This window comes from Pteronotus mesoamericanus, unplaced genomic scaffold (assembly GCF_021234165.1).
Source record: "Pteronotus mesoamericanus isolate MK-2021 breed Mesoamerican mustached bat unplaced genomic scaffold, CSHL_Meso_final contig_1201, whole genome shotgun sequence".
Taxonomy (NCBI): Eukaryota; Metazoa; Chordata; class Mammalia; order Chiroptera; family Mormoopidae; genus Pteronotus; species Pteronotus mesoamericanus.
In genome coordinates this window covers 86,601-112,551 of record NW_026555042.1, presented here as the reverse complement: position 1 = coordinate 112,551, position 25,951 = coordinate 86,601, and the positions used below count along the sequence as shown (strand labels likewise).

Here is a 25,951-nt window from a genome sequence, read left to right as displayed (position 1 = left end):
CGTCCCCGGCACGCACGTTTCGCTGGAGCAACATGTTTTCTGCCTCCCCCCCGACCTCCGTGAAGGCTGGGGCTTTGTCCAGTGCTCATCCAGGCCTCAGCGCCTTGGATGACCGGAATGGGCATCTTGGTCACAGGCTTAGGCAGTACTCAGATTCCCAAAGCCACATCTTGCGGGCTCCCGCCCGGCCCCGCCCCGCCCACGGCCTCGCCCCGCCTCGCGACGCCCCGCCCCGCCCACTTCCCGGCCCCGCCCCACGTCCCCCGCCTACTTCTGCTCCACTCTGCGCAACCTGCACCACGGAGCGCCGGGGACGCGCGGGGACTGTCCGGGACGGCGTGATGAAGTCGAGTGACGGCAGCGCGGAGGCCCCGGGTCGCGGCCTGCGGGTGCTGGTGGTGGGCGCCGGCATCGCGGGGCTGGGCGCCGCGCAGAGGCTCTGCCGCCACCCGGCCTTCCCGCATGTGAGGGTCCTGGAGGCCACGGCCCGCGCCGGAGGCCGCATCCGCTCGGAGCGCAGCTTTGGTAACGGTCTCCCGCGAACTCCTTCCCGGATCCCTACCTGGGCCGCCCGACCTCTCCCGCCTCCTGGCCTGGCCTGCGCCCGGGGTTAACCAACCCAGAAGCCTGGCCTGCCCGAGTGAACCCCGGCCGCGCCCCAGCTAATTACCCAAGTCCACCGGTTCCCGGAAACCCAGCTGCCCGTCGCTGGCAGGGCTGGCCCTGTGGGAAGGCAGCCTAGGCCCGTACCCACTGCCGCCTGTGTGAGTCCCGGGCCCGGCTTCTGCACTCAGGCCACCTCCTCTAGAGTCCTCCGCAGGCAGGTGTAGGCCAGCGCCCCGGCCTAGGTGTTCCCCTTAAACTACGCCGTGGGGTGAGGGACTGTGGTCTTCAGGGACCTGTGGCCCTTGGGCTGGTTTTCAGAGCCTATCTGGGAAGGGCAGAGCTGGCTGTGGCCCACGAGAAGGGCTGAGGGGTCATCTCTGTGGGCTCACAGTGGCCTCTCTGTCCCCTCTCAGGCGGTGTGGTGGAGGTGGGCGCCCATTGGATCCACGGGCCCTCCCTGGGCAACCCCGTCTTCCAACTGGCTGCCAAGTACGGGCTGCTGGGGGACAAGGAGCTGTCGGAGGAGAACCAGCAGGTCGAGACCGGAGGCCACGTGGGCCTGCCCTCCGTGTCCTACGCCAGCTCCGGGGTGAGGGTGGGCCCTGAGCTGGTGGCCAAGATGGGCAGTCTGTTCTACAGCCTCATAGACCAGTCCCGGGAGTTCCTGCACGCGGCGGAGGCCCCCACGCCCAGTGTCGGGGAGTACCTCAGGAAGGAGATCCGTCGGCTCGCGGCCCGCTGGGCCGGGGATGAGGAGGCCACGAAGCTCAAGCTGGCCATTCTGAACAACTTCTTCAACACCGAGTGCTGTGTGAACGGCACCCACAGCTTGGACCTGGTGGCCCTCGGGCCCTTCGGGGAGTACAGGGTGCTGCCGGGGCTGGACTGCCCCATCCCTGGGTGCGCTGCCCCCCCCGCCGCTGCAGGGGGGCTTCGGGAGGCAGGGGAGCGATGGGGGGGACAGGGCAGCCCTTTGTGTCCCCTTTTCAGAGAGCTGGCCATTTGTCTCCTGGTTTTGCTCACTTAAGGAAAAGGAAACAATTATTTTCAAGGAACAGTGATTAAAAGAAGGAAACCCACCTTCTGATGCTTTCTTTCCCTGTGTTTCCAAGGCCCCTTAGGTGCTGAGCACTGTGTGAGGGCCCTTCCCTGTAGTTGGGTGGCCGTCCTCATGCCAGGCACCTGGACGGCAGTCCCAGGATGGTCCCGCTGGGCTCTCCCTGGGGCCCCCCAGGGCCCTGCATGGGGGAGGGCCTTGGTGAGTCAGGCTGCTTGGAACCAGGGCTCTGGACAGACGGGGGATCCTTGAGTCTATTGCCTGTTTAACCGTCCCATTAGCCAAGAGGCTGCAGCTCCTGGGGGCCGTTCCAGGTCTCACCTGCAGGCAGGTCCTCTAACCAACAACACGCTGTCTCCCCCAGGGGCTACCAAGGCCTCACGAACTGCTTGGCGGCCTCCCTGCCCCAGGGCACGATGGTGTTTAACAAGCCTGTGAAGACGGTCCACTGGAACGGGTCCTTCCAGGAAGCCGGGTCCCCCGGGGAGACGTTCCCAGTGCTGGTGGAGTGTGGGGACGGCAGCCGCTTCCCGGCACATCACGTGGTCCTCACCGTGCCCTTGGGTAAGGCCCCTCTCTGAGCCCGAGTTTCCTTCCTTCCCTGCCTCGTCTCTGACTTTCCTCCACCCCAGCTGGCCCTGGGGCTTCCTTGGCTCCTGAACTTCTAAGTTGTGGACAGAATTACTCTATTGTGTTTTGGAGCAGTCACATGCTTTGCAAATAGGAGTTTCACTGAGAAAAGGCAAGTCAGCTGTTCTCTCCTTTGGGGGTAGCTTATGGAAGGTGGGGAGCCTTCCAGAAGGAAGAAAGGACGGAGGTCCACCTGGGAGACAGCATGAAAGCCACGCCGCGGGGTTAGGTCCCAGCCGTCATCAGGAAGGGGTCAAGCGCCTGATCCGTTTAATTCTGGAGCCGATGTTCTAGACAGAGGCTTTGAGCAGGGTTTGCCTGTGTTACCTCACTTGCTCCCCAGGCAGCCTGAGGACTTACCTGGCCCCAACCCACTTGACAAATGTCAACAGAGATAAGTCATCTCATTGCCCAAATTCACAAAGCTACCAGGTGCCGGAGCTGATGCGAGATGCAGAGCCTCCCCTACGTCGCAAAGTGGAACCATCCAGACGCGTTAACCTGTCCTGCTGTCCTGTTGGCCTTTTCTTTCTTCCCTTTCCTCTTTCCTTCTCAATCTTTTTCTTTTTAAGGATTTTATTTACTTATTTTTAGAGAGGGGGAAGGGAAGGAGAAAGAGGGAGAGAAAAATCGACATGAGATAAAAACATCCACCGGTTATCGCTCGCATGTGCTCCAACCGGGGGGCCTGGCCCAGCACCCAGGCGTGACTCCCAACCAGGAAGTGAGCCGGCGACTTCCCCTTTGTGGGACAGCGCCCAGGCAGCCGAGCCCGCTGGCCACAGCCGGCGACGTTTCTGCCACTCTTGCCGCCCCGGCGCGCACAGACCCGTCACAGCCTGCACCCCCGGCCCCGACGGCGTTGCCTGTGCCGGGCCGGCGGAGCCTCCTGAGCCCCTGCTGCGATCGGGGGAGTGTGCTGTTGTGCCTGTCCCGTCGTGCTTGCCCTGCACAGCCGCCCCGAGTGCTCTTGTGTGCGAGTGTCATTGCTCAGTATGGACGGGCACGTAGGTTGTTCTTACTTTTCTGTGTCACACGACGTTTTACGTGTGCGCTTAAGCACCCTCGTGCAGACGTGCCTGTGGGGCAAGTCCAGGAGCAGGACCCGCGCTGAGGATGCAGACCGCGGGGGTGGCTGTGGCTGGCGCGGCGCCCCCGGCCCCTCCGCTGCCCCGCCGCGTCCTGTGGGCTGGCCATCCTTACCTCCCTGACTCGCACGTTTTGCTTGTCTTAAGACATTGGCTTCTGCTGTGAAGGTTTCATCCTGTTTTTGTTTGAGGTCGGGCAAATTTACTTTCCCTCCAGGCAGATTAGGTTTTTGTAGGCTCTTAAGGCTTGTGCCTCTCACGGCTTCTCCCAGCAGATCCCGGGCTGTGGTTTGCTGACTTTGTGGAGTGGCAGAGGGATCAGGCGTGAGACTCCCTGCGGAGCACTTGGGGTGGGGCCGTGCAGGCGGCCTCGGGGCCTTTGGCGCCCCGGCACTACAGTGCTGCTGCCCGAGGCTGCGCCCCGGCGGCCGCCTCTCGTGGGTCCCGAGCGGGCGGGGCATGTTGGGAGGCCTCTGACTCTGTGTACGGGGTCAGGGTGGGTTCCTGAGGTTGTTGATCCCAGCTGAGGAGACTCATGGGGTGTAAGTCGAGTCCAATTATGAATTCCAGGTTTTCTTAAAGAACATCTGGACACCTTCTTCGAGCCGCCACTGCCCACAGAGAAGGCAGAGGCGGTCAGGAGAATGGGCTTTGGCACCAACAATAAGATCTTCCTGGAGTTTGAGGAGCCCTTCTGGGAGCCAGGCTGCCAGCGCATCCAGGTGGTGTGGGAGGACACGTCGCCTCTGGAGGACGCTGCCCCCGCGCTGCAGGACACCTGGGTCAAGAAGCTGATTGGCTTCTGGGTCCTGCCTCCCTTCGGGTACGTCCGCTCCCCGCTCTGCTGAGGAAGCCTCAGGCGTGAGCACTGAGGGGGCGGGCTCGTCGGCCGTGGTTTTCTTGAGGCCCCAGCAGTGTGTCGATTCACTGCGAGGGGTCTGGAGGATGGAATGGTGGGGGTCCCGAGGGTGCCCCAGGTTGCCGATGGTAGACAGACACCCTGGGCCTCACCCCTGTGGGACTGACAGGCCCGCTGTGTGCAGCCTGTCAGCGTCGCTGGGGCCAGAGTGTGGTGGGTGGAAGGCACGTTCAGTGAGTGAGGAAGCATTTGCTGAAATTCCCGGGCAGCTGGGCCCCGTTGGTTACAGAAGTCTGAAACCTGGACGTGACCGTAACTGGGAGGCAGCACTTAAACCCGATGCAATAACGGAAAAGCACAGCCTCGTAATCTGGGCCCATAGACTCTCAGGTGAAGACTGAGCTGTGCGGCCAGACGCACCGCGTAAGTGAAGCCGCGTACGTGGGCTTGGTGCCAACCCAGAAATGAGAATGCAAACCATGAGGGGGCGGCGAGGGGCTGATTTTTCTGGCAAGATTAAAAGACACAGGTAGCGTGTGTGGTCAGTCGGCAGATAGGATCCCAGGTTTCTGTGCAGAGACATGGGGAGCCTGGGGACCCCTGTCTGGCGGACACAGGGTAAGAAAGGAAGTGTAGGCTCGTCCCCAGCAGCCACGAGAGCGGGGTGCTCCTCCATCCTGTAAGGGGACCCTGTGTGTCTCCTTGATGCTGAAGACCACGCTGACGCCTGGGGTTTGGACACGTGCCTGGGGCTGTGGGCGGGCGGCGGCTCGGCCACCTGCTCCAGGCCCGGCTCTGCGGCTGCGCTCTGTTGGGAACGACGGTCCCGGTGACCCTGGGGGTCTTCACTGTCCAGTGTGATGCCAGGACCCCCCGGAGCGTGTGGCCCACGCTTGCAGTGCCCTGGCCCGGGGAAGGCCCCCGGGGAACCCTGTGTGTGGGTGCCATTGGCTCCCCACAAGGGGGCTGGGTCCTCGCTAAGAGGCCCCGTGACAGCGCAGGGCTGGGCCCCATGCGGGTTGTCTCAGAGGGCGTTCTCCGTGCAGGTCTGCCCACGTCCTCTGCGGGTTCATCGCCGGCCTCGAGTCCGAGTTCATGGAGACGCTGCCGGAGGAGGAAGTGCTGCAGACCCTGACCCGCATGCTTCGCAGGGTGACAGGTACTCGCCACGCGCAGCCGCGGCTCTGCCCGTGCTCCTTGGTGGCTGGCTTCTGAGCAGGACCCAAGCTTCCTGGCCGGGAAGAGCTGGGCTCGCCTCTGTGAATCTCTGGGACCGCCCTTCCTCACATCCCTGGGGTCACTTTTCTGGGTTCTTATTTCTGAGGAACTGAAATGGCTCGGCAAGTGCGTTCCACTTCTTTCTTCTAAAATGTGCCACCAAAACAAGTACCGCCGTCCTTAGTCAGGGCTGCACGGCGAGGCTGCGGAGGCTTGGCAGAGCACAGAGACCTCCGCAGTCACGCGGCGGGAGGACGCAGCCCCGTGGGCGGTGGCGTCCTGAGTGGGGCAGAGCAGGTGAGACGGGGGGAGCCTCTCGTTCGTGCCCTCCCAGGCTTGGCTTTCTTCCCGGGCACGCTCTTTCGTTTTAAACTGTTCAGTCTTGAAAACGCAGGCCCCCCCGCAGACGTGCGGTGGGAGTCCCGGGTTCACAGTGGCATCTCTGTGGTTCAGGGAACCCGCAGCTTCCTGCGCCCAAGAGTGTGCTGAGGACTCGCTGGCACAGCGCCCCGTACTCCCGGGGCTCCTACAGCTACGTGGCCGTGGGCAGCACCGGGGACGACGTGGACCTGCTGGCTGAGCCCTTGCCTGCGGACAGAGAGAAGGCCCAGGTACGGCGGAGCCCTGGGTGGGCCGTGCCCCCGGGAGCCGCTGGGACACAAGGGCGTGTGGGTGGGGCTGGGACCCCCGAGCCTCAGGTCCCTTTTCTTTTTGAAATTAAGAATAATTTTAAAATGTATTGCTTTCGCCAGACCTACACACACACATAGCAGAAGGCATCAAAGAATTGTAGAGCCATCTAACGTAGTATCAAAGTGGAGGAGGCGGGCTGTTCTAGCTGACTGCTCTCTACACTTACACACCCAAAGAACAGTTTCTGCCGCCACTTATTTTAAGTCCTCACCTGAGAATATATTTATTGATTTTAGAGAGAGAGGAAGGGGCAGGAAGAGAGAGAGAGAGCGCGAGCGGGCAATTGGTTGCCTCCTGACGGGGGATAGAACCCGTAACCTTTTGGTGTTCGGGACAGACACTCCAAGGACCTGAGCCACCCAGACAGGGCTCTGCCACCACCTTCTGTAAAACATTTAATTGTGGAAAACGTCAAAGGTATAAAAAAGCAGGCAGAACCTTTGGGTTCCGGGCATGCGGACCCCCCGCTCCACCCATGCTGCTGTCCGCTTGTCCTGTGGGGACATTTTACTGCACATCTCTGAGAGGTGTGGGACAACCTCTTAAAATACGTAACTAAAACACTGTTATCACACTTAAAATTAACAATTTAATAATCAAACACACACGTGGCCCCGCACTCAGTGCCCCGGCTCCTCTCTCCCGCTTGTCTGACGGATGCTGTCACCTCTGAATCTCCCGGTGCAGCCTTACCGACCGACTTCTCACGCTGGCACCGAAGGGCTTAGCTCTCTCCCACCCTGTGCCCGCCCGGCGCTCTGATGGGGGGTCCTCGCGTGCCCTTGCTTGCTCTGAGCCGCACCGACGCCTGAGCGGCACCGCGTGGTTTCTCCCCTGCCCATGGGTAGGTGTGGGTGCGTGTGCCTCGGTGAGCAAGCGTGCGGAAGTGAGTCGAGTGTGTGTGAACACACACGTGTGTTTGCGTGATAATCTGGGAGTGTGAGCAAGTGTGTACAGGCACATGTGTGAGCAAGCCTGCGCGGGGCTTTTTCCTGGATGCTGCTTTGTCCGGGCTCTGGCAGCTGCGTCACCCCGGGCGCGGGAGCCTGTCAGCTTCAGCTCCCGAGCCGCGCCGAGCCTGTCCCCGCCTGCCCTGGACCCTGGCTCGCTCATGCTCTGTCTACCCCGTGTCCTCTGGGCCCCCCGGGCCCACCCGGGCCCTGTCTTCTTCCGCCAGCACCCGGTGCTCCCTGCGCCTCTCTCCTGTCCTGGACTGTGCGTCCTGTGTTCTACGTCATGTCTTGGTTCGCTCCTTTACTTTGTTGGGCCATTGATCCCAGTAACCTCCTGAGAAAGGGGTGCATGGAAGGTCTGTTTTTAGAGAAAGTTTGCCTGTGTGAAAACGCCTTTTTTCTACTCTTCCAGTTCAGGTGTCCAGTCCTGATCACTAAGCAACAAACCAGCCCAAGACCCAGTGGGGGGAAGGACAGATCTCATAGGCGGGCCCCGTGGGATGGTTTGTTTCTGCCCCTTGGTGTCTGGGGCCTCAGCGGGAAGACACGCCCCGCAAGGGGTGACTCAAGGCCCTGGCTTGGGTCACCCGAGCCTCCTCTCACAGGACGCCCCGGGCGGGGATGACCGAAGGCTCAGCTGGCCCGGACGCTGCCTAGAGCTCTTCGCCGTGGCTTCCCTGTGTGGCCTGGGCTTCCTTGCAGCACGCTGGCCCCAGGGCCTGTGCACAGCCTCCTGTGACCAAGCTTGGGAGTCAGAAGGTGCCACGCTGCCCGGATTCCAGGGGCAGGGCAGACCCCACCTTTCTCCAGGAGCTTACAGCCTCGGAAAGCCCACCTCTCGCATAAAATCCTAGTCTGAGTCCCACCCTCAGGTTTGGAACCTTCTCCAGCGTTGCTGTCAGGAAGTCCAGAGCCACTTGGCGTCCTCTCTTCCTTGTGTCCCATGTTCCAAGGTCCTAGGAGGCTTGAAAGAGCACGAGGCTCCCACACCCCACCCGCCGCCCCCGCGGCCGGTGTCCGCCCCTCTCCCACGGCTCCCCTGGGGCCCCTCAGTCAGCGGCGAAGTCCTTGTGAGTTAAGTCATCTTCTCTCTGCTTTTCTTCTTTTATCTTTTTCTCAGATTTCTGCTGTTTCGGTGCTGGACCTCTGGACTGGTCTTTGAATGTTCTGATCTTTTTTTCTCCTGATTTCCATCTCCATTTTCCCCGTCTGCGTGTAGGGGGATGTTCTCAGCGTTGCCTCCCAGACAGACCTTCTGCTGTGTCTTCTGTCATGACGTCATGTTTAATCCCAAGGGCTTGCTGTCTGAGGCCCGTTTCCAGGAGCAGCCCCTGCTCTTGTTTTGTGGCCACATCAGGGTGTGGAATCAGGTGAAGCACAAAGCCACACCCTCACTATCAGCTCTGCTGCTGCACGTGGAACAGCCTGACCCCTGGTACCCTATTCTGACCCCTCGCTTCTCTGCAGCTCCAGGTCCTGTTCGCGGGAGAAGCCACGCATCGAACATTTTACTCCACGACACACGGGGCTCTACTGTCTGGCTGGAGGGAGGCCGACCGGCTCATCGCTCTGCGGGACCGCCAGGCGCAGCTGCTGCGGCCCAGGCTCTGAGCCCGCCCGCTCGCTCGCTCAGTGCTGGCGGAGGCTCTCGCCATCCTGTCCTCGGTTCGGCCTGACCGCACCCTAGGACGTACTGTAGCCGAGGCCAGCGCCCTCGCGTTTTTCACGGCTGTCGCTGGGTCTGGCCAGGGCCGCACGGGAGCCGAGTGGGAGCTCCTCCCGGAGGAGTGGGACACGGGTGCCCCGGCTGCGGATGCTGCGGGCCCCACATAAAGCGAGTGAAAGCCTCCGGGTCAGAGTCATCCTTACAGCCAGGGCTGCAGCGTCTGTGGCTCCCGTCTCCGACGTGCCCCAGGCCCAGGGCCAGGCCCAGAGCTCTGTGCCCCGGGTAGGGGGCCCGCCTGCCTACGCATCCCTGGACTCGGGGTGCGGTTGCGGCCTCTTGTCTGGGGCGTCCTCAGGGGTTCCTGAGTCCTCCTCGCTGGTGGCCAGGGCCACGGCGTAGCCAACAGACCTGCTGCTGTTCACCTACAGCTGCTCGGTGGGCTGGGCAGGGAGCTCTCTCTCCATGTGTCCCATGTGAGTGGAGAGACCCCAGGGCCCCAGAGGTGCTCTGGCCTCGGGTTTCTGGAAGAAGAGAGTGAACCATGAGACATCGCGCTGAGGGACAGGGTAGCTGTGTGTTTCAGGGTGTGTGTGGGGGGCCCATGGGGCAGTGTCAGGGTGAGTGTTAGCATAGAGCCTTTCCTCCTGTCTGGGGTTGTGTGGCCCTTCCGAGGGGTCTCCCCTGCCCGGAGTTGTGTGTCCACTGCCTTGTGTCACTGGCCTGGTTTTGCTCAGACAGCTGCAAGTCAGCTGTGAGGAATCCAGAATTAGCTTTATGGTCCTAGGGCTATGAACCAATGCAGCTCCCATCGGGTGCCCAGGTCTGCATTGTTGATGCCCATAGTTTCATCCAGCCACGCGCCTTGGGGAGACATTTCTGCATCCCGAGAGGCCAAAGCAGGCCCCAGGGGCTGGGACTGGGCCCTCAGCGGTGTCCGATGCACTAGGAGGCCAGAAGCCAACTGGCAGGACTTGTCTATGGTGGTGGGTGCTCATCTCAACCCCAAGAAGGTGTGGCGCTGAGTGTTAGGAGGTTTAAACCAGCAAGACCACGGCAATGACGTCTTCGTCCCGAGAAACCGAGCACGTTGGATTTCTAAGAGCTTGTTTCAAAAATTCCACTAGAGTAATGGCCCTATAACCCAGTGCGCGGCTGAGTAGTTGCCTACTAGGTCACACGGTGTCACCTTCCGGCTCTCTGTGTAATAACAGCAGCCAGTACTGGCAGAGGGCTTGTTACATTGAAACCTGGAGTACTTAAGAAAGAAAAGCAGGATAATACACTTACACGGTAAGTTTAAAGTATTTGAGAACTTTACCAAGTTTGTAAAAAGGGATCCAACAGGCCCGCGGGAGTCCCGGGGCCCCGGCCCGGCCCGGCCCGGCCCCGCCCCCCTGAGCGTGGTCCGACGCCCGAGGCAGCGTTGTGCGCACGCGCAGGCCGTACGCGGAACCTTGGAGGGCCGGAACCTTTGGGCGGGGTTGCGGCCTCGGCGGAGAGCTCCGTAGGGAGAGCGGGTCCGCAACCAGAGCGAGTCCGTAGCGGGAGCGGCTCCCCGCGCTGCGCGGCGCGATGAGGCTGACTCCGCGCGTGCTGTGCAGCGCCGTCCGGGCCGCCTGGCGGGAGAGCTTCCCCTTGGGCGGTCGCGACGTGGCGCGCTGGTTCCCGGGCCACATGGCCAAAGGTGAGGTCCTGGCGGGAGGGGGCGGTGTCCCGGCCGTCGGCTCCACTCAGGTCGCCCGCGAGCGCGGCTCGGGGGTGACCCGGGATGACCTGATCCCTGCTTCCCGATTCCCAGCAAGCCCCTTCTGCCACTTTATTCCCTGAAGATTCAGTTTCCACATCTGTTTTTAAAAAGAAATAAGATTCCTGAATAATACTTTGAAGACTAAAGGAACTCATGGTAGTAAAGCACTTTGCAAGTTGTATTCAGTTATTGTCCCTGCAGCACCTTAAAATGTGTTGTCACTGCTTGTCTTCTGTCTGAACCTCTCTGGGAGTTTCTTAGTGTTTGTCAAAAATTGATCCTTCGAGCACGTCTAGGACCGATCCAGCTCCTCTCCGAGTCGTGGTAGCCCCAGCCCCCGGGGTCGCTCAGATTCATCCTAAATAGTGACCCAGTGCCTTCCACGCCAGGCTGCCGCCCAGTGCCGCGCAGGCGTGCGCCGGGGTCGGGTGGGAAGAAGGGGCGAGACGTTTGAGGGTGTGCGTGAGTGGCAGTGCTGCCGTGGGAGGGGAGGCCGAGCAGTGGTGTCACCGTCCCTGGGTCGAAGGCTGCGGGGCCGCGGGGCTGGTGTAGGGGGCGGGCGGAAGAGCTTTGTTACTTTTGCGGTGTGTGCTGTTCCCGGTTATGGGTGAGTTGAGTGCAGCTCAGGTTGGCTCTCACAGCATCATCTCCACGTAGTACCGAGGCCCAAGGAGTTGGTTAATTGGCGTTTTCTACTTCTTAGCCCAGGCGAAGGCCCACAGGGGTTAAGTCTCCCCCCGGGAGGCACCAGAGCCCTGGCTGCCCCTCAGGCAGGGCGCCCGTGTGAGCCTGATGGAGGGGCCCCGTGGGTGGTTTCCAGTTGTCTTTCCGTAGAGCACGTCACTCAGGTGCACTGTTTTTAGGGAGTTTGTGGTGGCGTGTCATTTTGGACTGGTCAGCTGGAATGTTCTAGCGCCCTGGAAAGGCCATGGGCCCCTGGCCTACGACGTTCTGTTTTCCAGGGCTGAAGAAGATGCAAAGCAGCCTGAGGCTGGTGGACTGCGTCATCGAGGTCCACGACGCCCGGATATCCTTTGCTGGTTGTGATGTGTGGCCTTCGTCCCCACTCCTGGCGCGGGGCTCCTAAAATCCTTGGCACTTCCTGAGTGAAGAGAGAGATAGGAGTGTCTTTTACGTTGACGAGGCAACGTTGGAAAGACCCTCCAGATGGGGCTGGTGTCGGGGATCCCACCTGTCACAGGGGGGGCGGGGGGCGGGTCGGTGGTACGTGCAGGCCCGATGCCGTGGCCCCCAGGAGAGGAGGGGCTGGAGGTGGAATTGGTCGTTGTGGCCGAGGATTTTATCCCTCTTGCCCGTGGGATGAGCCTCCTTGGAACCCCGAGGGGGTGGAGCTGGGAGGGCGAGCATGTGGAGGTTTGGGGGGCTGGCGCCCCCGAGGTGGCGTGGAAGCCCCACCCCTTCCCCAGGCCTCCTCTGCGTCTCTCCCACAGGTTTGCCTGTGCGTCCTTACAGTGAGTGCATGATCCGCTGCGTGGAACGTCCCTCTGAGTTCTCTGAGCCACTCTGGCAACTTGCCGAGCCTGGGGAGGGGGTCATGGGATTGGGTCACAGCCTGGACTTGGGACTGGAGTCCGAGGTGGGGGCGGGGGGGGGCAGCTGAGCCCTGAACCTCGGGGGCCTGATACTGCGTCTAGGTAGGGTTGGGTTGAATGGTGGGACAGCCAGTTGGTGTTGTGGCTTGGGGACCCCTGTGGGAATTGGGTGCAGAGTTGTGGTGGCACCGAGACGCCCTGTGCCTCAATCGCGCAGAAGCATCCCTGGCCTGCTCCCTTGGTCACTGCCCCCGCCCCCGGCCGGTCCATCAGCCGCCACGCGGCCAGCAGCCTTGCCTGCCGTGGCTACAGGCTTTAAAGCCGCGGTTCTCACGCCTTCGCACCCATTGAAACTGCCCGAGGAGGCTTTGTAAGAAGACCAGCCTGGGCCCCTTCCCAGACCAGTTCATCAGATTCTCTGGCGAAGGGCCAGGTCCTCGCTTTGGAAGCTCCCCATCGACGCGCCGGTGGTGTGATTTGTCTTGGGCCTCTGCCCATCGGGCCCAAGCCTGGGGTCACCAGGTGGGATGTGAAACCTGATTTCCCCCTGTGCCCAAGGCACGGGTCAGCAAGAAGTGGTGTTCTTGTTCATTAAGAGTTTACTTCTCAGACCTTGTTCTATTTGAGTTAAGTTTAGATTCTCCTTTTGTGATGGCAGTTTTGGTTTGAGAGTTGTTGCGATGCCAGCTCTAGACTGGAGGATGAGGGACAATTTTTGGCCTTTCAAAGGCTCGTGGGTACTTCTGTAATAAAGGATTGAATTTCTATGTTGTAGATAAATGCATCAGTTCATATACCACGTTGGTCAGAGGTGTTTACTGGCAGTTGTATGTCTGATCATGATAAAACCTGTCGCTGTTGTTGAGCGCACCGTGATGAGAGGGCACCTTCGGTCCCCAGGCATTCTGTCTCTCATCTAGGACGTGGCAAGAAGCCCTGACTTCCGAGGCCCTACGAGGTGGCCTGGAGGCTTTGGTGTCTCCAGTGAGCACAGGATTGCCTCACCCCTGGGGGAAGGGTGCGGTTTCCGGAAGGTCCCCTGGTTGTGTGGGTGAGGACGCAGCAGGTAACTGGTGCCTGGAGGCAGGCCTGCCAGACTCAGTCCGAGGTGGACACCAGGAGGGGACCGAGTGCTCGGAAGTCAAAGGTCAAGGCCTCGGGCGCTGCCTGGGTCAGTGTCGCCCGAGGCTCCTGGCCGAGAGGATGGACCGCCCGGCGCCGGGAGTAGACCGGTGGGCCTTCAGCAATGGTCTCCATGAGGGGCGGGGGGACGCTGTCTCCTCAGCGGCGGGGCGGTTCGAGTAGGGACCCATGAGGACTTGACTTCATGGGTGGTACCTATTCGAGTTACCAGATCATTCGTTTTGAACTTTTGTGTTTGGGCAACCAAACAGCCGTCTCCTTACAAACCTCCCACTGAGCTTTGTCTTCTGGTTTTGCCCCCGTCGTCCCCGTTTGAGCAGCCGAGTGGGAGCCCTCTCGTCTGCCGGAAGCGTGACGGGGCTCCGGGGCTGCCAGGGCGGGGCGCGCGGGGGCTGGAGTCTTGGCTCCAGACACGCAGGGCTGCCTGGTGTGGGACTCCTTCTGAGGGTGCCGTCGGGCAAGAAGGCCGCATACACCAGTGGGCTGGTAACAGCTCCGAAGGAATTTTTGCCTTAATTTTGCCACATCCCACTTTCAGGCCGAAACCCTCTGTTCCAGGAAACCCTTGGGATTAAGCCTCACTTGCTCGTCCTCAACAAAATGGACCTGGCTGACCTGAAGGAGCAGCAGGTGAGGCTCTTCCCAGCCGCGTCGGCACTGGGCTCTCGGCTCTGCAGACGGTCGCTGCTGAGACAGCCCCGCGTCCGCTCGCCCGGGGCGCTGCCCAGCACGGCGCCCTTGGTCTGCGTGCGGTGTGTGAGCGACGGACCAGTCATTCGGAGTGTGTCTCCCAGGGCGGCGCCGGGCTGTGCTGCCGGAGCCCCGGGCCCGCGGTGGCCTCGCTCCGTGTGATGCCGGGCGCTAGGGACGTGGCTCTTGCGGCTGCGGAACCGACGTCAGTGTTTTCTTTCATTTTAATTAGTTCGTGTTTCATTGGCTGCAAGAGGCTGCAGGTCCCGTGTGATGGCTGCTGCCCCGCGTCCACACCCCTGTTTCACGCCTCCCAGGCCCATGGCCCGGCCTGCAGGTGGCCTTCTGCCCACCGTGTGATCTGGAAGGTGGGGGAGCCCCCGAGGAGAGAACGGGCTTCTCCCGAGCCGGCGGGGCTGCAGGCCTTCTCCCTCGGGTCCCGGCGGGGCCGGGTTCCGGAGAGCGGCTGTGAGTGTGTGTCGCCGCGTCTGCTCTGTGGTCACTGTGGTCACATCCTTTGTGAAGAGTCCCTGTTAGTGTCTTTTGAGTTCCTTTTTATTTCTAGTTGTGATGCAGAGATTTTCCTTTTACTGCAGCAACAAGAATGCTTTTCAGGTTTCTTGGTACATTGGAGTTGCTTAAGCCCCAAGCACAGCCTCTACCACAGGTTTCCAGGGAAATGTCACGTGCTGAACCACAAGAGGTGTGTGTTCGTGGAGAATCCCACACTGGCGCCTCCCGGCACAGCCCTGCCGGTCGGTTTCGTCCCTCCTGCTGGGCGAAGGCTCTCCGTGGCGTCCTCAGCTGAGCCTCGAGTGTTACCCGCGGTTGCTTCTGCCCTTAGACGCTCACTTTTGGAACGTGCTGGGCACACTGAGGTTGCCCAGTCGGGCACCGCGGGGCTGCTCTCAGGTGCTGCCTCACCAGGTCCTGGAGGAGAGGGGGGGGCCGAGCCCCCTGCGTGGCTCCCTGTGTGCAGTCGGGGCACCTGTGTGAGCTTACGCACTTCCGAGTGTGGCTTCAGATACGTCTGTTTTGGCCTCTCCCTTCATCTGCCTCATTAAAATGAGTAACTGAAACACACAACTGACTTAGAGTGACCTTTTGGTTCCTTTAAGCAGCAGCCGTGTTCAAACAGTCCAGTGCCAGTTCTAACAAAAATGATGCGTGTGCTGGTTTCACTGAACGCTAAGACCAGTAAGCTCATATGAGCCTTAACGTCCGGGTTTTTAAAGCGCTCCCTGTACTTTGTGATGAGATTGGCTTCCAGCCTCAAAGGGAGCTCATTTTGTGCAGGACCATCAGGATGCACCGGGGACGGGAAGACCAAAGGAGGGCGGAGCCGTGAATCTCAGTGCTGGATGGAGCCTCAGAGTGACATGGTTGGGCCTCATCTCAGGAGACGGCCTGGGGTCCCCAGAGGGTGGGCCGAGTCTGCTGAGTGCTCGTCCCCGCGGAGGCCGGGCCTCCCCGTCCTCACGGAGCAGCCGCCCTGGGCCTGCGCAGCCCCCTCTGCCCCGTCGTCCCTCCAGCCCCCCCGCCCCGGGGCTCCGCGCCCCAGTGCACGCTGGGCAGGCTCAGGTCCTGGGACTTCAGTGTGCTGCGCCCCCCTTTTTATCTGGTATTTAAAGTGGAGCCCTGGCTGTGGAGGCTCGGTGGACTGAGCGCTGGCCTGTGAACCAGAAGGGGGTCCGTTCCTTCCCAGTCGGGGCACAGGCCTGGGCTGCGGGCCAGGTCCCCAGCAGGGGGCGCGCGAGAAGCAGCCAGTCGATATTTCTGTTCCTTTTTCCCTCCCTTCCGTTCTCTCTAAAATTAAATAAATGCAATCTAAAAATAAATAAAATACAATATAAATGTCTCTTTCAGAAAATTATACAACACTTGGAAGGGCAAGGCCTAAAAAATGTCATTTTTACCAACTGTGTCAAGGATGAAAACATCAAGCAGGTAGGAAGGTTTCCTGTTTTACACTTGAATGCTTCTGTTGAAGGACATTGGGGAAACATTGCACAACGTCCCCCGGTTTCCCAAGAGGCTGAGCTTTGGAGACAGTCCGGGTTTGCCGGCGCCCTGAGCAGACGGGCCTGCACGGGCGTCGGAGGGAGCAGGGCCCGGCTGGCACGGCACCCGAGCTGAGATGCAGGGCGGCCTTTCAAGAGTCTAGAACTTATTTTTGCTGCTTGGATTTGGAGAATTGCACTGGGTGGTGTGCCTCTTTGTTAGAAGGGGCTGCCGTCACCCCCCCGGGGGCGCTGTCTGCTCGTCCCTGGTGGGGGGCGGCACAGCACAGGGCCAGGCGGCCCCCGGCCCCCGGAGCGCAGCCGCGGGCGCCGTGTCCAGAAACGGCGGCAGGGGCGGGGGCGGTTTCCCCGGGAGAACATCTTGTGGGGTCTGTTGCAGGTCATCCCCGCGGTCACGGAACTGGTTCGGAGCAGCTACCGCTACCACCGAGGGGAGGTCAGTTGGGAGCCCGTGCGGGCCCTGGGACAGCCCCTGCCGCTCAGGAGCCCGAGGCTCAGCCGCTTAACCCCCGGGCCGCCTGGGCCTTGGCGCGAGCGGGAGCCCCGCGCCCGTGTGCCCGGCTGCGGGAAGGCTGGCGGGTCCCGGCGGGGGCCTGCCTTGCCCTCGGGGGGCCTGGGCTGCGGGGTCCCGTGCGCAGGCCGGCGGGTCCCGGCGGGGCTCTGGTGCCCCTGACGGCGGCACTTCTGCCTCCGCAGAGTGTGGAGCTCTGCATCATGGTGATCGGCGTCCCCAACGTGGGCAAGTCCTCGCTCATCAACTCGCTCAGGAGGCAGCACCTCAGGAAAGGTAGGGCCGGGCCGAGGCCCTTGGTTGCCGCCTCGTCCGTCCTCGGGCCGCGTCCTGGGGCCGGTCCCTCCGCCCAGGGCCCCGCCGGCAGCCTGAGGCACATCCCCCCAGGGACGCCTTGAACGGACTCTCTTCTCTCTCTGTTTGATGTGCTGATGGCCTTTCTAAGCCTCGGGTGTGGAAGCCGCCCCCAACGCCTTGCAGGCCCGTGCTCCCCGGCTTGCGCAGGCTCTGATTCCGAGCCACACGCAGGTGTTCGCAGTCCTCTGCCTGTGCCTTTCCCTTTCTTCATGAAACATTTTGACGTTTAAGGCCACGTCTGCGTGGGGTCCTAGCAGGTTCCCACATGCTGCGCTGCTTGTTCTGTAGCCAGTACGCCCGGTGTGTTTCGTGTGCATGTGACAGCCCCTGTCTGTCCTGCAGGAAAAGCCACCCGGGTGGGCGGCGAGCCTGGGATCACGAGGGCTGTGATGTCCAGAATCCAGGTAGGGCCAGGCCCTTGGCCCTGGGCTCCGCACACACCAACGGGCGCCCCCCTTGGCCCTCCCCTCAGTCTCCACTCCCACTGAGCGGCTGCCGCGTGCTGGGCCCTGCAGACCCGTGGGGGGGGGGCATGCTTGTTGCGTTTGCAGGGGGCGGGCCGAGCACAGAGGAGCGCCACCTGCCCCAGGCCACCCAGCGGTCAGGCCCGAGCCTCAGCCACAGCTCAGTGGCTCCCGCTCTCCCTTCCTCCTGGGAGGAGGAGGTGGGGCCGTGGGGTGGCTGTTCCCGGCATCTCCTGCCGGGGTGGGGGGGCCACCCCGCAGGAGGCCTGGTGGGAGGGGCTGCTCAGGTGTCCCGAGCGGCGACCTGACTGCCCTGTGCCCGCAGGTGTGTGAGCGGCCGCTGATGTTCCTGCTGGACACTCCTGGGGTGCTGGCTCCTCGGATCGAGAGCGTGGAGACGGGCCTGAAGCTGGCCCTGTGTGGTGAGCCTCCCCCAGGGCCCCGCCGGCCACGCCGGCCCTCAGCGCTGTGCCTCGTGCAGATGGGCAGAGCGGTCAGGCTTGGGGCACGGCCTTCCCCTTGCAGCCTCGGGCCGAGGGCGAGGATGAGGGCGCGCTCACCCTGGCTGCCTGTTTAGGGACCGTGCTGGACCACCTGGTAGGGGAGGAGACCCTGGCCGACTACCTTCTCTACACCCTCAACAGGCACCAGCTGTTCGGGTGAGTGCGGGGCGGGGGCCCTCTCTCCTCTCGCGACGCAGCTGAAGGAGGCGCGCAGTTGGGGCATTGCGGGCAGCAGCCTGCCTGTCATTTGAAGTGTATCGTTCGATTCGTTTTTGCACACGGGTGCACCTGTGAAGCTGCTTTGCACCCCCGTCCCCCCTGTTCCCGGGACCCTCTGCCTCTGTCCTCTGCTGGGGCTTCCCGTGAAGGGACCGTGCGGTGCGTCGATTGTCTCCGACGTGTCCGTGACGGGGCGTGTCCGTGGGGGGCATCCCGGGTCCCTGCCAAGCAGCCGTTCGCTGTGCAGACACCGTTGTGTGTGGTCACCTGTGAGTGGGCCACGCGCTGTGTTCTTCATCACCTTGAGGACAGCAGTCGGTTTTACTGATTCTCCCCGAAGAACCAGCTTTGGGTTTCCGGGATTTTGCGTCTTGTCTTCTGTTTTTCAGAACCCTGTCGTGACGACTGTTCCATCGTCGTCTCCTCATTTCTGCTGTGCGCTTGCTCCGTGTTTATTCCGTTTCCGAGAGAGGGTCCTGAAGTCTCTGACTGGGTGTCTGTTTTCCGTGCAGTGTGTCAGCTTTTGCTCTGCTGTGCTGTGCGGAGACCTTGCCGTGGCGATGTCCTCTCGCCGATTGGATGCCTGTGTCATTGACGCGACCTTGTTCACCCTTCAGAACGTTCTCTGTCCTGGCATCTGCTTGTCGGGTGCCAACTTCGCCTCTCCAGCCGGGCCCGCGCTGGGGCCTTCCCCTTTGGGCACATTCATGTCTTTATGGCAAACCCTCCAGGTCCTTCTTTCTTGCCCCTTCTCTGTGTCCCTGTCTGTCTCTCTGGCTGTTTTTTAGATTAATTGGCCACAGTTTATGATGTCATTGTATTTGGAGCAGGTGCCTTGCGGTTCGCAGACCCTCTGAGTGATGCCCTAACACGTGACGTGCAGTGAGGCCGTGTCCTGAGTCTGTTTCCGTCTTCGTCCTGACCTTCCGGTCCCCCTTCTGCATGGCTTATAAACCCCGGCGCACGGCGACCGCTTTTGCTTCTGCCGAGATGCACAGGGCGAGAAGGGACAGAGCCGCCCGCCGGCCGTTGCTCTGCTGGGCGCTGCCCCGTCCCTCGGTGGGCGCGGCGTCCCGGGTGCTGCGTCCAGGAGGGTTTCCTCCAGCGTTGAGTGGCGTGGCGCTGACAGATTCCTCCAGAGCGGAGTTGTCTGAGGGGGACTTGACCTCACTGCCGTTTCTGGAAGAGTTCGCCCTGTGTGTGGAGCTCTGGAGGGACAGGCCTCCCCTAGGGAGGCGGCGGCCCCCACCCGGTCTCCGGCGACAGGGCTGTGCTCGTGCCCGCCCGCCCTTAGGCGCGCCCCTGGCCGCTCGCCTGGGCAGCTGGGGTGGCCGGTCCGGGCGCGCCCTTCCTCAGCCCGCCGAGTCCTCGGCTCTGTCGGCGGCCTTTGGCCTTCGTCGGATGTGGGTGACGTGCAGCTGTCGATTTTCCCCAGTTCTGTCCGCTCAGGACGGCAGTCACCGCGTGTCGGCGCGGCCCTGTTCCCGCCCGGCGTCTCCGTAGAGCTCACCCTGCAGGTTCGGTGGGCGTCCTGTTTCACATCTTGGATGTCTCCACTTCGCACGTCTGTGAGCGGCGGTCAGAGTAGCCGGTCTGGCGGCTCTGCCAACTGACCCCGACTTCTGGCGGCGTCCCCCACGGCGCTGGGGAACTGAGCGTGTTCCTGGCCTGGATGGCGGGCATTTCGAGGCTTAGCTTTTTGGTGACAGGTGTCTTTATATTGTGTAGAATCTCTGGGCTTTGTGCTGGGACAGCTGCTTGGAGACAGTGGGCCCTTCCGGGCCTGTGCGCCTGGAGCAGCGCCCGCGCAGCAGCCGTGGGCCTGAGGCCGCCGGGGCCTCCGCCCTCCCCGCCGGTTCCTCTCCTTGCTGACCCTCCTCTGCGGGGCATCTGGGGCGGCACCTGCGGCCTCTGGACTCTCTCGGACTCTCGTGTGGCCTCGAGCTGCCTGCTCTCTGGCGCCGCCCTCTCCTTGGGCTCTGCAGGGCCTCCAGGCACCGCGCTGGGCTGCTGAGGGCATCCTAAGGTCTGGTGCCTTGAAAACCACTGTTTTGTGCATGTGTGGCTGTTGCAGAGGAGGCTGTTCCAGTCCCTTTTACTCTGTTTTGCATGGAAGTGGGACTTCAGGTGTCATTTTCGGGCTTTAATTTTGGAAGTCAGTGTGGACCTTAGAGGCTCTGTGGGCCCTGGACCGCGTGGCGGCCGCCGCGTCCCGCAGTGGGCGGGTCTCGGGTGTGTGGTGGTGACGGTGTCCTGGGGCCTGTGGTCTCCCAGGGCTGGGTTCTTGGAATTGTGGGACAGGGGCGTCGGCAGCCGCTCTAAGGGGACCCCACTCCTTGGGACCCAGGCAACGCGCACTGTGGCCTCGGGAAGCGCCGGTTGGGCCGTCGCGGCAGGCAGGGCAGGGGCGGGGGCTGCCGTGCACCCTGGGGGGGGGCGGTGGCTCTGCACGGACCGCAGGCTGTGCCAGGTGGGGCGGACGACGGCCGTGAGCGGCGGGTGCGCCGCAGCCACGGGCTGCAGTGGGGCAGCGGGTCACAGCCACGCCGGGCGACTGCGTCGGCCACGGGCCCTCGTGGGGTCTAGCCCCCGCCCCCCGCCGGCACCAGGGCCACTCAGACCCACGAGGGTGCCGCCGGCTGGCGGCTGCCGTGCAGGTACGTGCAGCACTACGGCTTGGGCGAGGCCTGTGACGACGTGGCAAGTGTGCTGAAGCGCGTGGCCGTGCGGCTGGGGAAGACGCGGAGGGTGAAGGTGCTGACCGGCACAGGTGAGGCGCCAGGCTCGGGGGCCGCCCCTTGAGCGGGCCCGGCTGTCGGGGGACGACGTCGTGGGGACACCCGCCCACCCTGGGAGTGAAGGTTTTGGGAGGGGGGCTCTTGCCCAGCCCCCCGGCCGTGGACCCGTGTGGTGCCGGGCACATGGGGTGCCCGCCCCTTCCCCGCAGCCCCGGGAGGCTTGCTCCGTCCACTCCCTCCTGCGGAGACCCTGCGCCCGAGCCCACAGAGCCCCGCTTAGGGCCCGTCCTGAGGGGCGGGGGCGGGGGCTCCCCTCACCAGACCCGTCCTCCCCAGGGAGCGTGAACGTCCTGCAGCCCGACTACAGCGCAGCGGCCCACGACCTCCTCCGGACCTTCCGCCGCGGGCTGCTGGGCCCCGTGATGCTGGACCGGGACGTCCTGCAGGGCGCCCCCCGCTAGGCCCTGCCCGCCCGCGGCCCCCGGGCGTGCCGCGTTGCGACCGTCGCGTCCGGCTTGACGCCTGGGCCGCCTTCTCCAGAAGCTCCCTGCGGTCACTGTGCACCAGGTCTCTCCCCGGGAGCGGGCTGCGTCCCTGCCGCGGCACAGCCAGGCCGGTCCCCGCTTCCCGGGGACGGAGCCCGGGGTGTGGACGTCCGCGGCGTGCCTGGCCTGGCGGGGACACTTGCGCTCAGGTCTCGTACGGAGGGGCCAGCGTTGTCCAGGAAGGAGGAGCTGCGGCCTGTCATTTAAAGGCGTGAAACTGGAAGCCCGTCTGTTGCTGCTGCATTCACTGTGCGCCCGCAGCCCCGCGGGCCCCCGTGCCGGGGCCCGGCACCGAGGAGAAGGGGCGCGTGTCCCGGTTGGCAGCTGAGGGCTGCGGGGTCACCCTGGGTCCTGGAATGAGGAGGAGCCGTTGCCAGCACAGTGTTTATTTCACAACATGACTGAAATGCACACACACACGCAAACAGGAGGCCCGGGGCCTGGCTGTCCCCTCGGTACCCTCGGTACCGGGTACTGGCCGAAGGTGTCTCTGGTGTGGTCGGCTGGGACCCGGGGCTCCCACTGCTTCTGAGCACCTTCTAGCTGACAGGATGGTGGCACCGCCCTGAGGCCCCTCCGGCACTTGTTGCTCCTGAAGGGGCCCCGGGGCAGGGAAATGGCAGAGAAGGGCAGGCGGCTTTCCGGCTCGTAGCCAGGCTGCTCTGTGCCTGGAGGTGGCCTGACCTCTGTGGAGTGGCCAGGGACGTCCTTCCTGCAGGTGCCCCTCTAGGTCCTTCTGTCGTGTGGCTTCCCGCACCCCACAAGCTAACCCCCCCAAGATGCCCCGCCCTCCTGAGCTCCTGCCGGAACCCTGAGCCCACGGGGGCAGGGACTCACAGATTCAGGGCTATTCCAAACACCAGAGACACAGGCAGAAGTGGGGGTGACATCCCATCGCCCCGGAGCAGGTCATGCTGGGGGCATCTGGGTGGCCGAATGCAGCCAGGCCGGGCCTGCGTGCCCGGGCCCTCGGGAGGAACAGCCGCCCCGGGAGCTGAGGGAGCTGCCTGCCTGGGCCTCCCTGTGCGAGATGCGACCCCCTGCCGCCTGCATGTCGAGTGGCCAGAGGGTCGCGCTGCCTCTGCGGCCCCGGCCTGCCGGTCTTCGGTAGCTTCGAGCTTCATCTGGAATGGGAGGAGAGGCAGCCGGGCTCACTGCGCCGCAGGGACGCTGGCAGTGTGGACACGAGGCCGCCAGGAGCTCCCGTCTCAAGGAAAGCACTCAGGCCGGAGTCCTGCCGATAGCCAGGAGAGACCTCCCCTGACCAGAGCCTCTGCAGGCGACCAGAGGGCAGGCTCCCGGTGGGGAGTCAGCCAAGTCCAAAGGCCTCGCGGTCTGGGGAGCGAGGGTGCGTTTTGGAGGTTCCAGCCAAGCACCAAGGAGGTGGAGTCCCCGGGAGCCGGGCCTGCGAAGCTGTCCGGCCTCAGGATGCGGTGGGCTCAGAGCCGGAGGGCGGGCAGAGAGCTGAGACTCGGGCTGAGCTCACCAACAGGCTGGAGGCCTGAGGGGAGCGGGCCGCTGGCTGCCCAGGAGGCAGAGGGCTGGCCCTGTCCGTAGGAGTGTTGGGGGCCATAGGCAAACCCTGTGTTTCCTCGGAACTCGGGGGCCCAGGCACCCCAGGTGGTGGTGCAGGGCTCCACGCCACCTCTCTGCCACCTCCTGCTGGGCGACGCTCTCGCCCTGTGTTTGCTGGGTGCTGGTGCCGCCTGCGACTTCTGCCAGTGCCTGCCCGTGCCGGGGGGTCCCGGGTCTGGCTAGGGTCCCACCCTCCTCCATCCGCACCACAGCCTCCCCGTCCGAGGGTGCTGCCCCCTGGGGTGCTGCCCCCCGTCTGCTGGGACTGCAGCTGGCTGGCTGGCCAGGGAGGGCTCCTCAGTGGGGGTGGCTGTTACCATTGCCGAGTGCAGGCCAGGGCTCTGGGAATGGAGAGCTCGAAGTTTAGACGGAATGTTGGTTTTTCCCAAGTAGATCCCCAAAACAGGTGACTTGTTCAAGTCAGAGCACAGCGGCTGCAAGGCTGTGGGTCCCCAGAGCATCTGCAGGGCCCGGGGCCGGGGGTGGGGGGTGTTCCTGGGAAGCTGTCCACGGAACCACAGTTGGGCCGTGTCTCTGGGCTCAGGTCCACAGACGGGTCAGCACCAGACGCTCTGTCAGGCAGTGTGTGGCCTGAGTCCCCTGGCAGCCACGTGGGGGAGGCCAGTGCCACCCTCGCCTGTGCCTTTGCCTCTGCCTGGTGGTCAGCACTGTCCACACCTGAGTGTCCAGGGTGCGTTCAGAGGAGACAGTGGCCTGAGCAGCCTGGTCTTGGCACCTGGTGGCGGGGGGTGGGGGGGGGCGACCCGCGAGTGTTGGGTGGGCACCCTGGAGCCCATGGGCCCCGCCCCCTGGTCCCTGGTCAGATGGGAGTGGGGAGGCTGGGGGAGGGGCTGGGGCAGGACGGTGAGCAGCCGGCGGCCCCCGGGTCGCCTCAAGAGGCTGAAGGGCCTGCTGGGACTGGCGGATCCACCCAGGCAGCCTCTGGGCTCGGGGGCCGCACGGGCGGGTGGCCGATCCACGCGAGCCCAGCCGGACCTAGGGCTGCAGCAGCCCCAGGGCGCTGAGGGCACCGCCGAGCAGCAGGCAGAGGCGCAGGCCGCACGCGGGCCCCGCGTCCGACGTCCAGGCCCGGTAGCTGTAGACGCCGGTCCTGTTGCCTTCGGGGGCCGCGTCCTCGTCCTCCGAGCCGCTCTCCCAGGGGCCTAGGACCCTCCGCCCGCCCGAGCCCGCCGCCAGGCCCGCTGCGGCCCCGGCTGCCGCCCCCGCCGCCGCCATGCGCAGGGACGAGCCCGAGTAGCGCGGCGCCGGCCTCGTGCGCGCCCGGGGGGCCCCGCGCGCGCCCCCGCGCAGCCCTCCGCGGGCGCTGCCGCGGGCCCCGCCGCGACCGCCCTTGGCCTCGCCGCCGTCGCACAGGAAGGCGGCGGCCAGCAGCAGAGCCCAGCAGGTCGCGGGCATCCAGTTCATGCTCCCGGGGCAGTACCTGCGGGCAGACAGAGGGCCCGGCATGAGCGCGCGAGCAGCAGCGCGCTGCGCAGGGGCGGGGCTCGGTCCGCGAGAGGACCCCCGCCCGGGCCGGGGTGGGGGGTGGGGCGGCACGAGGGCTTTGAAGGTCTCCGGGGTGGGGACTCAGGCCTGGGCGGGGCGGGGCCGAGGGGCAGCGCCCGGCACGGAGGGGGCAGAGGAGGGGGCAGAGCGAGGGTGGTGAGCGCCGGCGACAGGGGCCGGGAGGCCAGGAGTGGGCTCCCCGGCTCTGGGAGGGCCCGCCAGCCACGCCAGGGTGGCGGTTGCGTTCGGAGGCCGCAGTCGCTGGGACCGAGGGTCTCCGCGGGCCCAGATCCGGATCCAGAGAAAGGACCGCGGGCGCCTTCGCCCTGCTCTCCCGGACCGGCCTCGCGCCTCGGGCGCGAGGTCAGATCGGGGAGGACGCGCGGCCGGGGACACGGTGGACTCCGCCCCTGCAGGCAGGGGCCCAGGGGACGGTTTTGACCGACCCCGGCCTGCGCTCCACCCTCTCCCGGCCGCCTGGCCCCGCAGCTGGCATGGGGGACAGGGACCAGGGCGGGACGCAGGCCCGGCTTCCGGAGCCGCGAGTGATCTGGGCAGCGGCTCGACCCCCACCCTCCGCCCGGAGCTCCGAGCCCTCAGCGGTGCCTCCAGCACCAGCCTCGGGCCGGATCCTGCCGCCTGGCCTTACCCTCCACCGGCCTCGGTCGGAACCGCGGGCCGGAGCGGCCGCTCCAAGGGCTGCAGCCGAGCGGAAAGACGCGGGCTGTGGCAGAGACCCTCCGCCCGAGCGCGGAGCGGCGGAGCGGGGATCCTGCGCGAGGCCTCGGCTCTAGCATCGGGGGCGGGCAGACGCGAAGGCTCGTCCCTCGGGAGCCGGGAAGGGAGGAGGCAGAGGCTGTGCCAGGAACTCGCGCCCCGCTCCCTTTCCAGCGACGCCGTCCTCCCTCCCACCCTCCGCGCTTCCCTCCGCAGCCCCCACGCGGCTCCATCTGCGTCCTCGCCGCACACTGTGCCCGCACCTGTCTGCTCGCAACCCCCTCCTGTCCCCCTTCCCCACATTTCTCACCATCATCGCTGCCCCGCGTGGACGTCCCAGGCGCCGGGACTGCGGGTGGGGCCCCCTCCCCGAGTTCTGGGTCCGGCTGTCCTGGCCCCAACAGGGGCCCAAGTCTTGGCAGGGGATGTGGCCCCTCCTCCGCCTGCTGTGCAGTTTCCATCTCGCAGGCGGCCACTCCATGGCGAGGGCACCTGTAATGCACTGCCTCACCAACAGGCCTCCACAGCTGCTGCCTGGTGGGACCCAGGATGCTCCCTGGGACGGTGCTGCCTTGGCTCTGGGCCCTGTCCAGTCTCACCTTGGGCAGCAGGCTTTCAGCCCGGCCACTGCACCTGGGGCCTGAGGAGGGGGCTCGGGGACCTCCCAGCTGCGTCTCTCTTGGCTCCATCAGATCCCCAGCCCTGAGGCCTGGAGTTGCGGCTCCACCCGGCTTCCTGGGCAACCTCACTTCCTCTCGGCTTCCAATGCCACCGGGGCCGGCAGCATCTCCTGGCCAGACGCCTCTGCTCTGGCCAAGCCTGGCCAGTGCCAGGCTGTAAGCTGGCCCAGGCCATAAGCGTAAGGGTCAGTGGTGTCTGCCGGCCTGCGAGA

At 64.2% G+C, this 25,951-nt stretch overlaps 3 protein-coding genes across 5 annotated transcripts; 2 read left to right on the top strand and 1 right to left on the bottom strand.

The window, feature by feature from the left end:
• The first annotated feature begins 286 nt into the window (after nt 1-286).
• On the top strand, nt 287-8,945 carry PAOX (polyamine oxidase). The gene is made up of 7 exons (XM_054584792.1): nt 287-525; nt 1,020-1,506; nt 2,028-2,227; nt 3,952-4,204; nt 5,287-5,399; nt 5,912-6,069; nt 8,572-8,945. Exons 1-7 carry the CDS (start codon nt 342-344, stop codon nt 8,713-8,715), a joined length of 1,539 nt encoding a protein of 512 aa, XP_054440767.1. The 5' UTR covers nt 287-341; the 3' UTR covers nt 8,716-8,945.
• A 1,337-nt stretch (nt 8,946-10,282) lies between these two features.
• MTG1 (mitochondrial ribosome associated GTPase 1) lies at nt 10,283-21,479 on the top strand. Of its 2 annotated transcripts, XM_054584964.1 has the most exons (11): nt 10,283-10,454; nt 11,480-11,546; nt 13,741-13,843; nt 15,770-15,850; nt 16,304-16,360; nt 16,621-16,711; nt 17,135-17,196; nt 17,582-17,678; nt 17,834-17,915; nt 20,636-20,748; nt 21,053-21,479. In XM_054584964.1, the coding sequence occupies exons 1-11, from the start codon at nt 10,343-10,345 to the stop codon at nt 21,175-21,177; spliced, it is 990 nt and encodes a 329-aa protein (XP_054440939.1). In that variant the 5' UTR covers nt 10,283-10,342; the 3' UTR covers nt 21,178-21,479. The 2 variants fall into 2 exon arrangements, with proteins under 2 accessions (XP_054440939.1, XP_054440948.1); XM_054584973.1 differs by lacking the exon at nt 11,480-11,546 and having other exon boundaries at nt 13,752-13,843.
• A 2,353-nt stretch (nt 21,480-23,832) lies between these two features.
• SPRN (shadow of prion protein) lies at nt 23,833-25,758 on the bottom strand. 2 transcript variants are annotated; one of them, XM_054584782.1, is made up of 2 exons: nt 25,370-25,758; nt 23,833-24,277 (listed from the first exon to the last, which is right to left on the bottom strand). In XM_054584782.1, the coding sequence occupies exon 2, from the start codon at nt 24,259-24,261 to the stop codon at nt 23,833-23,835; it is 429 nt and encodes a 142-aa protein (XP_054440757.1). In that variant the 5' UTR covers nt 24,262-24,277; nt 25,370-25,758. The 2 variants fall into 2 exon arrangements, with proteins under 2 accessions (XP_054440757.1, XP_054440749.1); XM_054584774.1 differs by lacking the exon at nt 25,370-25,758 and adding an exon at nt 24,992-25,111.
• Between the last annotated feature and the right edge of the window lie 193 nt (nt 25,759-25,951).

What these genes read in the sequence shown, in the direction of transcription:
- MTG1 (XM_054584964.1), top strand. Translation starts at nt 10,343, where the DNA reads ATGAGGCTGACTCCGCGCGTGCTGTGCAGCGCCGTCCGGGCCGCCTGG. An exon ending in CCCGGGCCACATGGCCAAAG is followed by an intron (nt 10,455 to 11,479) that starts GTGAGGTCCTGG and finishes TCTGTTTTCCAG; the next exon opens with GGCTGAAGAAGATGCAAAGC. An exon ending in CTGTGATGTCCAGAATCCAG is followed by an intron (nt 17,197 to 17,581) that starts GTAGGGCCAGGC and finishes CTGTGCCCGCAG; the next exon opens with GTGTGTGAGCGGCCGCTGAT.
- PAOX (XM_054584792.1), top strand. Translation starts at nt 342, where the DNA reads ATGAAGTCGAGTGACGGCAGCGCGGAGGCCCCGGGTCGCGGCCTGCGG. An exon ending in CCGCTCGGAGCGCAGCTTTG is followed by an intron (nt 526 to 1,019) that starts GTAACGGTCTCC and finishes GTCCCCTCTCAG; the next exon opens with GCGGTGTGGTGGAGGTGGGC. An exon ending in CTGGACTGCCCCATCCCTGG is followed by an intron (nt 1,507 to 2,027) that starts GTGCGCTGCCCC and finishes TGTCTCCCCCAG; the next exon opens with GGGCTACCAAGGCCTCACGA.
- SPRN (XM_054584782.1), bottom strand. Translation starts at nt 24,261, where the DNA reads ATGAACTGGATGCCCGCGACCTGCTGGGCTCTGCTGCTGGCCGCCGCC.